The sequence below is a fragment of the Malaclemys terrapin genome, chromosome 10 (assembly GCF_027887155.1).
Source record: "Malaclemys terrapin pileata isolate rMalTer1 chromosome 10, rMalTer1.hap1, whole genome shotgun sequence".
NCBI lineage: Eukaryota > Metazoa > Chordata > Testudines > Emydidae > Malaclemys > Malaclemys terrapin.
In genome coordinates, this window is record NC_071514.1 from 51,982,241 (window position 1) to 51,997,520 (window position 15,280).

General features: G+C 44.6%; 2 protein-coding genes across 2 annotated transcripts in view; both read right to left on the bottom strand.

Annotated features, from left to right (window-relative positions):
• The window catches only part of RAB11FIP3 (RAB11 family interacting protein 3), a 182,777-nt gene that overhangs the window by 136,461 nt on the left and 31,036 nt on the right, over nucleotides 1-15,280 (bottom strand). The window lies entirely within an intron of this gene.
• Nucleotides 2,459-5,186, bottom strand: LOC128844100 (uncharacterized). The gene is made up of 2 exons (XM_054041486.1): nucleotides 4,062-5,186; nucleotides 2,459-3,001 (listed from the first exon to the last, which is right to left on the bottom strand). The coding sequence occupies exons 1-2, from the start codon at nucleotides 4,444-4,446 to the stop codon at nucleotides 2,802-2,804; spliced, it is 585 nt and encodes a 194-aa protein (XP_053897461.1). The 5' UTR covers nucleotides 4,447-5,186; the 3' UTR covers nucleotides 2,459-2,801.

Below are 15,280 nucleotides of genomic sequence, written 5' to 3' on the forward strand. Positions count from 1 at the left end.
ACTCTGATGCTCTCACTGGCACTTCAGAGGACGAAAAAGTGCAATCCTCTTCCATGGGATGAAAATTTAAAAAATGCAGAAAGAGGGGCAGGTAAATGCAGCATTCCCATATTTCGACTCTACCTTTAAAGCAGTCTACCAGAGGGCTCTGAAGTGCTCTTACAGTGTGGACTGTCACTTGACAGATTCTTTCATTACTCACAGCTCCTCCGGATCTCATTTCCGCACTGTTATAGTGCCTTGAATATACGAAAGATATTAGGATAGTCAAAAGGAGACAAGCCGAAAATAAATTCACTTTAAACGGAATAGGTGCAGCTGTTTGGGTAAGCCTTCACATTTTCTCTGTGCTGTTTATTTCCTCTCCCCATAGACATAAGTGTACATATTAGGAACAAAGCACCCCTCATTACCTGCAGCTTCCACTGATCTGACCTGTCCACATCACTTTGATGTAAAGTTTAACTCTAACTAAATCTGCTGACATTAAATAAATTATGCACAAAGCTGGTTTATGGAGTCATGTGCTGTAAGGAAGAGCGAGATTCCAAGGTCATGTCCTGTGACCTTGTAGGTCTGGAATAAAGGGTTATTGCCTAAGGGTATGTCTACACTACGGGATTAATCCGAATTTATATAGTTCGAATTTGGGAAACAGATTGTATAAAGTCGAACGTATGCGGCCACACTAAGCACATTAATTTGGCGGTGTGCATCCAAGTACCGGGGCTAGCATCGATTTCTGGAGCGTTACACTGTGGGTAGCTATCCCATAGTTCCCGCAGTCTCCCGCGCCCATTGGAATTCTGGGTTGAGATCCCAGTGCCTGATGGGACAAAAAACATTGTCACAGGTGGTTCTGGGTACAGCCTCACCTCCTCCCTCCCTCCCTGCATGAAAGCAATGGACGTCAGACAACCATTTCGCGCCTTTTTTCCTGGGTGAACACTGCAGACTCCATACCACAGCAAGCATGGAGCCCGCTCAGCTCAAGACAGCAGTCATGAACATTGTAAACACCTCGCGCGTTCTCGTGGAGTTTATGCTGAGCCAGGACCAGAAAAACGAGGCGAGGAGGCAGCGGCAGCGGCAGCTCAGCAACAAGCATGATGAGGACACGGACATGGACACAGACACAGAATTCTGTGAAACCACGGGCCCCGGTGCTTTGGAGATCATGTTGTTAATGGGGCAGGTTCTATCCATGGAACGCCGATTCTGGGCAAGGGAAACAAGCACAGACTGGTGGGACCGCATAGTGTTGCGGGTGTGGGATGATTCCCAGTGGCTGCGGAACTTTCGCATGCATAAGGGCACTTTCATGGAACTTTGTGACTTGCTGTCCCCTGCCCTGAAACGCCAGAATACCAAGATGAGAGCAGCCCTCACAATTGAGAAGCGCGTGGCGATGGCCCTGTGGAAGCTTTCAACGCCAGACAGCTACCGGTCAGTCGGGAATCAATTTGGAGTGGGCAAATCTACTGTGGGGGCTGCTGTGATGCAAGTAGCCAAAGCAATCACTCAGGTGCTGCTACGAAAGGTAGTGACTCTGGGAAATGTGCAGGCCATAGTGGATGGCTTTGCTGCAATGGGATTCCCTAACTGTGGTGGGGCGATAGATGGAACCCATATCCCTATCTTGGCACCGGAGCACAAGGGTACCCAGTACATAAACCGCAAGGGGTACTTTTCAATGGTGCTGCAAGCACTTGTGGATCAAAAGAGACGTTTCACCAACATCAACGTGGGCTGGCCGGGAAGGGTTCATGACGCTCGCGTCTTCAGGAACACTACTCTGTTTAAAGGGCTGCAGCAAGGGACGTACTTTCCGGACCAGAAAATAAACATTGGGGATGTTAAAATGCCAATACTTATTCTTGGGGACCCAGCCTACTCCTTAATGCCATGGCTCATGAAGCCATACACAGGCAGCCTGGACAGGAGTCAGGAGCTGTTCAACTACAGGCTGAGCAAGTGCAGAATGGTGGTAGAATATGCATTTGGCTGTTTAAAAGGTCACTGGCGTTCATTATTGACTCGCTCAGACCTCAGCCAAACCAATCTCCCCATTGTTATTTCTGCTTGCTGTGTGCTCCACAATCTCTGTGAAAGTAAGGGGGAGACCTTTATGGCGGGGTGGGAGGCTGAGGCAAATCGCCTGGCTGCTGATTACGCACAGCCAGACACCAGGGCAATTAGAAGAGCACACCAGGAAGCGCTGTGCATCAGAGAAGCTTTGAAAACCAGTTTCATGACTGGCCAGGCTAAAGTGTGAAATATCTGTTTGTTTCTCCTTCATGAAAACCCGCCCCCTTTATTGATTCATTCTCTGTAAGGAACCCACCCTTCCCCTTCCCCCAGCTTGCTTTCAAACCAAATAAAGTCACTATCATTTAAAAATCATTTATTCTTTATTAATAGATTATAAAAAGAGGGAGGGAACCCGGGTGGGGTTTGGGAGGAGGATCGGTGGGAAGGAAAAGGCCACTAAAAAAAGGTTAAAAAAATGACAGCCTTTTGCTTGGGCTGTCCACTGGGGTGGAATGGGAAGGTGTACGGAGCTTCCCCCCCCCCCCCCCCGCTTTCTTACACGTCTGGGTGAGGAGGATATGGAGCATGGGGAGGAGGGAGGGGGGGTACAAGGGCTGTAGCGGCACTCGGTTTTCCTGCAGGCGTTCCTGAAGCTCCATCAGACGCCAGAGCATGTCTGTTTGCTCACGCAGCAGCCCCAGCGTTGCATCCTGCCTCCTCTGATCTTCCTGCCGCCACCTCTCATCTCGAGCGTCCCTCCTCTCCTCACGTTAGTCCCTCCTCTCCTCACGTTCACTGGCTTCTTTCCTATACTTTGAAACCGTGTCCTTCCACTCATTCAGATGAGCTCTGTCACTGCGGGTGGATTCCATAATTTCTGCAAACATCTCGTCTCGCGTCTTCTTTTTCCGACGCCTTATCTGTGATAGCCTTCGGGATGGAGGAGGGAGGCTTGAAGAATTTGCAGCTGCTGTAGGGAGGGGGAAAAAAGAGAATTTTTTAAAAAGATACATTTTGCAGAACAATGCTTATACTCTTTCACGGTGACCAACACTATTCACATTACATAGCACGTGATTTCTGTGCAAAGTCGCATTTTGCCTCTTAATACTGAGTGCCTGTGGCTTTGCTGCTAGAGATCATAGGTCCGGGCAACAGAATTCGGCTTGCATGCGGCCATGGTAAGCCATTGTCTTTCGGCTTCTGCGCCCTCCTTTCCCACATACCAAGCAAAGCCCATAGAGTGCTGCGGTTTTTCTGTTAACATTCAGCAGCAGCAGAAAACTAACTAACCACCCCACCCCCCATCCAATTCTCTGGATGATCGCTTTATCCCTCCCCCCACCGCATGGCTGGTATCAGGGAAGATCCCTGCAGGAACCAAACTAACCGCCCCCCCCCCCCGCCACCCCTCTCCCGCCATGAATTCTCTGGGATGATCACGGTACCCCTCCCCCCACCGCGTGGCTGGTAACAGGGAAGATCGCTGTTAGCCAAACGCGAAAAGCTCAGGGCCAATTTCCCATCTGCGCTTGGCTAACTGCAGGGAAGGATTTATTTTCAGCCACAGGCAAACAGCCCAGTAGGAACGGCCACCTCTGTCCCCTGAATTAAGTTCCCGTATTTCAACCAGGTTACCATGAGTGATATCACTCTCCTGAGGATTACACAGCAAGATAAAGAACGGATGTTGCTTGAATGCCAGCAAACACCGGGATCATACGCTGCCAGGCTTTGTCAGGCAATGATACCAGATTACTTGCTGCAAGCATGGCGTGGTCAAGTGTCCTACCATGGAGGATGGAATAAGGCTGCACTGCCCAGAAACCTTGTGGCAAGGCTTTTGGGGTACCTCCAGGAGAGCTTCATGGAGATGTCCCTGGAGGATGTCCGCTCCATCCCCAGACACGTTAACAGACTTTTCCAGTAGCTGAACTGGCCGCGAATGCATCCCAAGTCCTCAGGGCAAAGTAATCATTAAAAACCGCTTGCTTTTAAAACAAGTTTTATATTTGAAAAGGTAAACTCACCTGAGGTCCCTTCCATGGGGTCATGGTCTTGGATACTGGCTTGGGAGGGTACTTCAGTCAGGCTGAGAAAAAGATCCTGGCTGTTGGGGAGAACGGAGTGCTCTGTGCTCTCTGCAAGCTCGTCCTCCTCCTCCTCCTCTTCCCCATCCACAGAATCCTCAGGTGTAGCTGATGAGACTATCCCCGACCCAGAATCCATGGTAACAGGTGGGGTAGTGGTGGCAGCCCCCCCTAGAATTGCATGCAGCTCAGCGTAGAAGCGGCATGTCCGCGGCTCTGACCCGGAGCGACCGTTTGCCTCCTTTGTTTTTTGATAGGCTTGTCTGAGCTCCTTGACTTTCACGCGGCACTGATCTGAGTCCCTATTGTGGCCTCTCTCCATCATGCCCTTGGAGATTTTTTCAAAAGTTTTGGCATTTCGTCTTTTTGAACGAAGTTCTGCTAGCACTGAATCCTCTCCCCATATAGCGATCAGATCCAGTACCTCCCGTACGGTCCATGCTGGTGCTCTTTTTCGATTATGGGCCTGCAGGGTTACCTGTGCTGATGAGCTATCTGTGGTCACCTGTGCTCTCCACGCTGGGCAAACAGGAAATGAAATTCAAATTTTCCTGTCTACCTGGCCAGTGCATCCGAGTTTAGATTGCTGTCCAGAGCGGTCACAAGGATGCACTGTGGGATAGCTCCCAGAGTGCAATACCATCGAATTGCGGCCACACTATCCCTAATTCGAAATGTTAAAATCAATTTTGGCGCTACTCCGCTCGTCGGGGTGGAGTACAGAAATTGATTTAAAGAGCCCTTTATTTCAAATTAAATGGCGTCGTTGTGTGGACGGGTGCAGGGTAAATTCGAATTAACGCTGATAAATCCGAATTAAAGTTGTAGTGTAGACCAGGCCTAAGAAAGCACTTTTTAAAAGAATATGCTGATAACATATTACAGAGACTTGATCTTTGTGGGTGTACAAGAATGTCCAAGCATACAAAGGGACTCCTGGATGAACTCAAGGCTTTCACTGGTTTAGTATGGTTGTTAAACTATGGAATTTGAACCTGCCAGGAGAATAAATACTATTTGTTTACTTCATTTTAGGGTTTATGAGAGTGAATCATTTCATCCAAGTATCTGCTATGAATCTGATCCTGGATGGAGGATTTAAAAAAAACAAAAAACACCACACACACACACACACACACACACACACACACACAAGCAGCCTTCCTCCAAGAGGCAGAGACATAGGAAGGTCCAGTGGTAGGTTAAATCGGACTGGAGAACCATAGCCTCTTCAGTCACACAAGTATAAACAGTATACCTGCTGCTCTTGTCTTCCTACTTATTTTATTGTACTGGAGAGCAGAACTGGGGGGTGGGGGGAGCGACCATCTACATGCAAACATAGCAAATGTCTGTAGGATAGTAAAATGGGAATGTCAAGATAGAAACTTGACCTTTAGGAAGTTTAAATGTTTCAGACTGAGCCCGACTCTCTTTATTCCAAGTTCTTTGAGCCTAGAAATAAGATGGGGAATAGGTTGTATAAAATGGATGATTTCATTCATGTCCTGGCATTTCCATGGATTGCTCAAGATTGGGAATGGAACATAGGGGGACTGCACCAGGTTGTGAACTCCAGTCTAGACAGATTCCAGTCTGATGTTTGTCAACCCAACCATGGGATCCCATGTGCTTCAAAACCCACTGGCCTTGATACTAACTGGTCACTGGTACCAGCTCTGAGTCCCTCAAATGCAGGCCCCATATATGGCCCCACAGTCCAGCTGCCCTTGATCCCTAGACCAGCGTTCACTCCCAGTCAAGTCCATAGCTGCTTAGACATGTTTCCCCACAGTCCACCTGACTGTGAGCTCTGGTTCAGAGTTCATTCCTTAAGGGGCCTTGTGGCAGGAAAGCAAGGAACTCAGACTTTGCACAGGAATTCTTTAAGCACAGATACTTTACTCTTAACAAAGCATGCTAAAGAGTACAAATCTTAGGGTGGGGTGGGGGTGGGGGGGAGTCCAGTATCCCCCCCCCCCCCCTTTGATCTCTTCCCTCCTGTCAGTTCTGGGTTTGGTCAGCATCTCAAAGCTAGCAGTCTATCCTGCAGGTCATGGTGGTTTGCCTCTTTTTTTTTTTTTTTTTTTTTTTAAAAGAGCAAAAGACCCCTCTTTCAAAACAGTTTCTGTCCCTTCTTTTGCTTATGTGCTTCCACTGGGAAAATTCTAACCTCCAGCCCCCCACCTCCCAGCACTTTCTGTGTAGAGATAGTCAAAGTGAATGGCTCAACCGGTAGAAAACCCATTGTTCCAGCAGGAAAGAGTCATTTGTTGTTGACGACCCCAGATTGCTCTGTACCAGCTTCTCATACATTTGTGTGTCAAGACCTCACTACAAAACAGATGCTCCAATTTACATTGAAAGTTACAATACAAAGTGGAGTGGCAGAAAACAAATGACATTCACAGAACAAGAGGAGTTCACAATTTGACACAGGCCCAATCCATGACAAGCTGTGCCTGTGATTCTTGCATAGCTTCACAGGAGACCCTTTCTGGGCAATCTCCAATGACCTCATTTGGATCAGAATTATAGTGGTCTTTTCCTCTCACACTGAAGGAGCCTGCCACCAGTCAGGGGCTTAACTCCAGGCAGTGCTGGCTAGGAGTCATGCAGATTGCTCTGCTGCAATTCAGGACAGCGACTAACCTCACTTCAACAACCTGCACGTATTCCCACTTGCAATGTCGCATTTTCTCCCATCATACTTCAAGGACTGCTTCCATTTGCCCCATGATCTCTATTCCTTTCCATAGTGTCTGGCAGGATCCAGGATTGTAAGTCAACTTTTCCAATGACTCTGAATAACCTCAGCTTTCCATAAAGTTTTCCATTTTAGTGCTCAGAGAACGGGGAATTGATTTGCTTGAGCAACTAATCTTAAGGGCAAAGCCCCACATACCTGTGTGAAATAGATCTGTGTCCCCCACATCTTTTTCCAGGGAGAAGTTCTTAGGCCGTGGGATTTTTGTATTGGAGGGACCACATTTGCAATATTGCCCACCATAATTAGCATTGGGTAGCAAAGCATGGAGACCGTATGTCACATGGTGTCCATAGGTTTTGTTTTTGTTTTGTTTTATTAATTTGTTCTGCTTGGTCTGATGTCATCCGAGTTCTCTCATGCCCAAGAGAGGGGGGCTAAGGGGATGCTGGCCTGAACTTGGCTGCCCATGAAGAGTCTGTCCAGTGCAGAGGCCACTTTTTTAGTGTAAAAATCTCCCCTACTTAGAAATGGTGAATCCCTAACCACCAGGAAAGATAGTCATGTTCACCTTTTGTAGTGAGGGCTAGCAATATAATAGGACGGATCCAAGGCTGCCTGTATTCCTGGAGGAAGAACTGATGGCGGCTGTGAATCAGGCCTCTCAGAACATGACTGCAATGCTGCTCTGAGGGGGATGGATGCACACTCCATAAATAGCTCCTCTCCTTCAGAAGAGCTCTAGGTTTCTGAGGCACACAATGCAGGTCCTACAGTGAGGATATGCCACAGCAGTTCCATGAGCAATACTTTGGAAATAGCATTAACTTAAAGAAAAATCAAAACACTCTCCTTTGGTAGTAATTTTAAGAAAGTCAATAAACACAGTGTGCAGGTGGAGTGTTTTTTTTAAGTGTAGTTATAAATAAAGCAGGCACCAAAACATACCAAACGTTCCAGCCACATTCCAAGCATACCTTCAGCAGTGCCCATAAGATGGGTAGGGCCATAAATATTCCCAAGCTTCGGTCTCTGGGCTGTTTCATTGGGCCTCTGACAAACTAAGGCCTTCTCTAGAAATATTTCTAGATCATTTATCACTGTACCATCTACACATTGTCAAATGTCAAAAACATTGCTCCCTATTGACTTCAAGCCAATGGGGAGGAGAAGGAAGAATAGTTTGGCTGCGTACAAGAACAGAAACACCTGATCTAAGAAGTGTGACATGGCAGGACTTCTCATTCTAAAAGGAGTTGATCAAGTTTTCTGCATCAGTTTTTGAATGGTTGGTTGGTTGACCTTGATCACACATCTAAAACTTCATTAATACCATAGACAAGGTGGTGTGGGGAGAAGGGTCTTCAGCAATCCCCCTCACTGTTGAGTCATCAAGTCTCTTATTCCAGTAATTGTAAAATGATAGATCATGCTGGCAGCAGGCAGATTGCAGTGCTATTCTGTAGTAGCACTGCAAGCTAGCTACAGGTGCACAGACATAAACCACTTCTCTAGAGGGGTTTATCCTACAAAGTGCTGAGCACCATAAATTCTGGAAGCTGCCTCACAGGATCAAACTCCAGGTCAGTTAAGTTAGGGAGGCCTAACTGAGATCACAGCATTGGGAAAAGAGAATCAGGGGACTCACCTGAGAGAAAAGTTACTACATATGAAGCTGAATTACTCATATAAAAAGAATCAGGGCCTCTTTAATGCTACAAGGTAACCTCACATTCTGTGCTGGCAGATATTTTGCCATTTGGAAACTAAGATCACAGAATTATCAAAGTTTTAGCAGAACTGCTCTTTCTGGAATAATCATCCAACAATGTAAGGACCTTTGTCTACTGGAGAGAACGAACACACACACACACACACACACACACACACTTTACAGGGAAAAAAAAAAGCCCACAAACTTTAAAACTACCCAAGATATTTTCCAAAAATATTTAAATAAAACAGGTTTATAAACCAAGATAAAAAAGTTTCCTGTGTTTTTAAGATAAAGGCATAGGTTTTTACTTTTGAGAGAAGTACTGCATAGAATCCTTGAGGGTGACTTGCAAAGAAAAATAAAGTTGGGTTTGTAACTTCTTGTTGTTGTGGTTCTTTTTGGATGTACACATATGGCCTAAAAGGTTTTCCCCTCCTGGGCAGAGTTGATTGTGTTTGTTATTTTACTTTCAAAAATAAAAAAGAAGAACAATTCTTGTCTTCCTCTTCTTGGTGGAGAACTCCCTGAAGAACCAGAACTGGTGAAAGCATTCTCAGCTCTTAATAGAAGTAAGGAGGATGGTTAGTATTTCATAACGAGACCTTTTCTCACAAATGATTGACCAGTGTGAAACCCACATGCATTTTGTAAGTGACTAAGGGCTTGTCTATACTTACCGCGCTGGTTCGGCGGCAGGCAATCGAACTTCTGGGTTCGATTTATTGCATCTAGTCTGGACGCGATAAATCGAACTCAGAAGTGCTCCCCGTCGACTCCGGTAATCCTGCTCGCCGCGAGGAGTACGCGGAGTCGACAGGGGAGCCTGCCTGCCGGGTCTGGACGGGGGTAAGTTCGAACTAAGGTATGTCGACTTCAGCTACGTTATTCACGTAGCTGAAGTTGCGTACCTTAGTTCGATTTGGGGGTTTAGTGTAGACCAAGCCTAAAAGTCCCTCTCCTTTGCACAGATTTCACTCTACTTGTGATGTCCAGCAGGGGGCTAGTCCATTGGGGGCCCTAAGCAGGAATATTTTTGCTCCTCCCTCCCCAAATACTAAAAACAGGCAAGTTCTTATAATAAAAAATAAGTGGGGTGCCCCCCTTGAGGAGCTCAGAGCCCTAAGTAATTGCTTAGTCTGCTTATGCCTAGCGCCGGCTCCAATGTCAAGCCTCCTAAATATGTAGCTTTTGGAGCATCTTTCAGGAAAAGGTGCAGCACAGAAGATGCAAATCGCAAATGTAAATAAGGAGCTGGAAGGACAAGTGGCTTCTTTTACGCATCATGAAAAGGACACAAACCTAGACCGTCCCCCCGCCGACAAGTCCCAGCAACAGTTCCAGTTACACAATATTGATTAGGACTAGGTTTGCTGCTCCTAATGTAACATGAGAAATCAAGGGCTATAAAAATTGTAGTAACCAATTGCTTTTGAAATTAACCAAAATGATATACATCTTCCCTACAGTTTCAAAATTCCTCAGCTTCCAATGCTTTGAAAATGTCAAGATGGATTCTTTTTTAATCTTCTGCTACATTAATTTCAACTTCCTCACCAAAGTTTGTATTTAAAATTACCTTTTAAAAAGTGTTGTGTTAAGCATTTTGGTTTTCTTATTTATTTGTCTCCCAAGAGATATTTATTCTTTTTTCTAAATCAGATCAATCTTTAATATCAGACTAAACCAGAGAGTTTTAAAAGAATGCAATTAAACTCTTTCAAAACATTAAAGTCACTAGCCAACAATTAAGTGCTGCCTCTAATGTAGCATAACACTGTAAAACAGTACTGTAAAACACTTCTTTCCTTCCCCATTCAGTTAAGCAGTTACATAACCCTCAACTACAGTAGAGATGAGAACCAGTTTCCCACGCTGAAACTAATGCTATCTACAGGGGGAAGAACCAAACTAAACCAAACAGTGTGTTCAAGCCAGCAGCTGCAAGGGACATGAAAGCATCACCTTTCAGTTCACTTAGTTAGATCTTCCTTTTTGAAGCAGTAAAACCAGTGAGGTCTTAATTGCACATTAATGAGAAATAGGGAGAAACGTTAGTTGAAATGAGGGTGACCTCAAGAGGTTCGTAACAATGCAAGAGGAAGTGGAGCATTTTTAAACTCTGTATTTAATTAGAAATATGCATGAAAAAAGTTTGCTTATTTTAAAATGAGTGCTATATCACTCCTTTTTTCAATGAGTATTAAAAAACATTACTTAGTGAAATCATACTAGTTGTATCATTTTGTCATTGAGCATCAGGCAAGCGACAGTTGAACACCTTTAGTTCTCGCTGCAGGGTAGTACATTGCTGTACAGTTTGTTAGTGGCATGTGCTGTCACACATCAAGCAGTTCTAATTAGATCACATATGATTTGTAAGTCAGTGAGATGTCACATGCCTGTTAGAGGAAAAGGACGGACCTTTATGAACACGCCATACTTGTGTGGGCTCACACCATATCTATTTATCTGCACTTTGGAAAAGAGAGTAAGTGTAACACGACGACACGGCAATGCAGCATATTTCCCAGAGGCCTACAGCCGTAATCTGAACTACCATGTTGGACACCCATATTCAGAAGCATTGTTTAGCCAATATAAATAGCAGACCAGCTAAATGAATTGTTAAAAGTTAGGTTTGCACCTTCCCTGACTAGGTTTATAAGTCAGTAATTTGTTAAGGTATTTGGTGTTGCAGAAGGCATCCAGAGATCCCTATGCCTGCCCAAGAGCCAGTTTCTATTCTGCTGCAATTATAGCTAATTAATTAATCTTTAAAATATCCTCAAGGGACTGGATCTCATTACAGTGAGAAGTGATGGTCAATTATGACTGAGAAAGGCAAGATTTGTAAGTGGTGGTATTTATCTATAATTGCCAGGGTAGTGCACTGCTATTTGCGTTTTTTAGAAAAGCCACAAATAGATCAGAAGCAAAGCTGATAGTTGTGTCTGTTAAAGCTTTTTCTGTAAAGGTCTAGCATAAATAATGCTCAGCTGGAATGTCTTCTGCAGCTTGGAGAAAAAACAAGTTATTGCATGCATGTCAGATCATACACTGTCTCTTGTCACTTTAATCCTGAAAATGTTCAAAACTGCAAGGAAGAAAGTTCCCTCAAACCAACAGGAAAGTTAATTAAAGACAAGGAATGATGTAATCAATTCTGTTTTGTTCCCATCTCCCCCTATGCCAAAGGAGACTGAAACCTACTTCTTGAGACTAATATGAAAAGACAATGGAGAAAGTTGCTCACTTCACACTAATTTGTCAGAAGCTCCAAGGAAACAAAGGGTGGGATGCATTCTAGAACTGAGTGGAATGAGCATCTGACATTCAATCCACTTGGTCATCATGCTTGAAATAAAATCAGGTCAGTTTAAAGAAATACAAAAACAGAAGTCAACAAAACTCAGCATTACCTCAGACAGGGCCGGCTCTAGGCACCAGCAAAACAAGCTGGTGCTTGGGGCAGCACATTTTTAGGGGCAGCATGGCCGGCGCCAGAATGCCGCCCCTCAAAATGTGCCCCGGCCGCCCTAGCTCACCTCCGCTGCTGCTGCCACGGCGCGCGAAACAGCTGATTCGCGCGCCGCTACTCGCCCTCCCTCCCAGGCTCTCAAACCTGGGAGGGAGGGGGAGATCCCGAGCAGCCGTTTTGCGCGTCGCTGCTCCGCCTCCCTCCCAGGCTTGGGCGCCTGGGAGGGAGGGGGAGAAGCGGCGCCCGCGCCGCAGCCACTCAGAGTCTCTCCCTCCCTCCCAGGCTCTCAAACTTGGGAGGGAGGGGGAGACTCCAAGTGGCCGCGGCGTGGCGCTGCTTCTCCCCCTCCCTCCTAGGCTTGAGAGCCTGGGGGGAGGAGGCAGGGCTGGGGATTTGGGGAAGGGGCAGAGTTGAGGCGGGGCTGGGGGTGGGGTAATTAAATGGGGGGGGGGGGGCGGCCAAAATTGTTTTTGCTTTGGGCGGCAAAAATCCTAGAGCCGGCCCTGACCTCTGAGGCCAGTCCAAGTTAATCAGTGATTGGAACATGCAGCCTCCCTTCCTCTTCTCTCTCTGGGGGAGGGGGGAGGAGGGAGAGAAGAGATATGAAATCTTAGTTATTTAAGAAGTTAACTTTCAAGTCCATTTTTCCTGATTTAGCAAGACAAAGGCTGTCTTGGCACATGTTGGACATTTGATATATGTTACCAAGTTCACTGGTTTTGTACAGTGAATTACATGAATTACATTAATTAAAATACATTCTGTTCCAGGTATCATGACTACCCATTCACAGAATCACTCATTCAAATGCTGACACAGGAAGTATTCTGACTTCCACAGTCTGAAGTTGTGTGCAATGTGTCAGGAAGGGAGTAGATATACAGTAAAATTCCTTTGCCTCTAGGTGAAAACCCCCACTAACAACACTGTGAAGTATTCAAGGATAAGAATGAGGCAATTTGTGGAATATTCCAGCTTCTTTCAAAAGTTCTATTTAAAAGAAAAAACAAAAAGGAAGAACTGCATTTAAAGTTAATCAGGAATGGAGACTGAACCAAAAAGCCAGGCAGCTGACTAAATAAGTAACCTGTATGTAGGATAAATATCCTACCACTATTAAAGCAAGGACATTTTTATAAGAAGAGAGCCATATGGATTGGGAGTGTTAAAAAAAAAAAAAAAAAAAAACACCACACTTCAAAACCTCAGATTTCAACAGGAAGCAAAGACTGGAATCCAAGCCAAAGTACATATACAATTGTAAAAAGAGGTGGCCAACACCCCTATAAGCCAGCTGAAACAAAAAACTATGTATCCCCCCTCCCAGTCAAAAACCCACCAGCAGACAAAACTGATTTATTAGGTCTAGTAATCTGCTGACAGCTGGCTTTCTTTGAACCTCATAGGATTTACACCCTCCTTACGCAGGGTTACACTTATTGAAATAGGAACAATGCAGGAAACTTGTGTGTGCTTCATCATCATCAAGAAGACTGCAGGATAAAGCTATGTAGTAGATGCAAGTAAGGGGGTGGGCGCAGTTTCCTACAGTTTATCTTACTTTATCCTCAAAGTATCAGAGATGCTGCGGTTTCACTCCATACACAAGGCTAGTTTGAGAACAAAGTTTTCATTGTGTCTTTTATAGTAGATAAAGTTTAAACGTGATTTCTAATTTCTCTATAAAGTTTATTTTATTAAAACTACAAAATTTCATACGTTAGATTAATAAAATAAAATATGTAAAAAGGGCTGATTGAAGACAGCTTTTTAGAAAAACAGCCACCACACTGAAAGAAAAGGACCCTTTAATCATACTGTTTAAGGAAGACAGACATTCTTGATTTCTTGCCACCCAAATCTCAATGCCAAACAAGGCACTCTCCGTGAGCAGGCACTCCCTGCTGTCAAATATATTAGTTTGGCCAAACCAGTTTGAAAGTTGAGCAAGTTCTCCTCCCAGTTATAGCTTCTCTTTTTGCAACAGTTTCAGTTTAGAGTCAGAAAACTCTGGGACACCAAAAAGCTCTCAAAAGCTTTTATGGTTTAACAGTTCACAAGTGCTCCAGTGCTGCACCCCTTTGCCCAGCCTGAAATGGTTAAAGCAAGGTCAATCAGGATCATATCAAAGTCTAGAGGAGAGCAAAAAATTCTCAAAGCTGGAGTGTAAACTCTTCATGGGCTTTTAGATTTGATTTTTGAAAAGCAACAAATAACTTAGTAAAACATGGAGGGGCCAGATAAAATCCACAATTCAAATCCAATGCTTCCTCTAGTTTTAGTTAAATTCCCTTGCAACAAGACATCCATTTCCACCACTGGTAGTCCTTCTGTAGCAGTGAGCAAGTCTGTAAAAGGAAAAAAGTTCTAGGATAGAAACAAAATTACAATCCCCTCCAAACCAGGACAAACAGCGATAAGAGGAAAGGTTGATAGATCTGATCCCTAAAATGACTGTAATAAAGCTGACATATAGTTTCCATATTTTAATCTTGAAACTAGTGGGGGTATAACGATATCTAGTAACAACTGTGGAAAAATACTGCTCCCAACATATGAATGGAGAAGAAAAGCCTTTTGAAGAAGGATAACCAAGTTGACAGCTAGAACATAGGACACTAGATAGCATGAGTAGTCTGGGAGTTCTCACTCCCTAATCATATTCATAGAATCAGAAATAATGTCCTTCAGGTGGGATTTGCTTCACCACCCACAGAAGAATTTCCACCTCTCAATCCATGAAACTTGACAGATCCACCACAGCCAAAGGCCTGCTCTAGACAACACAACTCCTGCAAAAGCCAGGTCAATACAAAACACAAAAGAACTTATCCCTTTTCATGGATCCTATTATCACGCGCTCTTTAACATGCCAAGTAACTTCACAAATTTTGACTATAAAAAGAAACCTATCCTATAGTGGATACCACAGAGGACAGAGTTGTACCTCAGCATTTATGGGCATGTAATAGAGACTTATCTGGACAACTAAGTGGGATAAACATCAGAAGCATGAAATCAGACCACCACCTAACATGCTCATCACACCACTTACTGAAAGTCTTCTAAATTTAGGCATGGGGTGAAGCAGGGCATTCCTATGCAGCAGTAAAAATATAGCATAAGACATTCATGAGCTTTCTTGCTGAAAGGAAGCTTTGGAGCTCACAATGGAGACTAACTTGCCCCTTCCTAAAAAATTGAGGCTGAGTTAATTACAAACATACATGGGAAACTTGGGGGTTAAAAAGAAAAAG

Excerpts from the sequence above, each read along its gene's own strand:
- LOC128844100 (XM_054041486.1), bottom strand. The coding sequence starts at position 4,446 with ATGATGGAGAGAGGCCACAATAGGGACTCAGATCAGTGCCGCGTGAAA. Across the intron at positions 3,002-4,061 it reads CCCCATGGAAGGGACCTCAG|CAGCTGCAAATTCTTCAAGC; the intron begins GTGAGTTTACCT and ends CCCTCCCTACAG.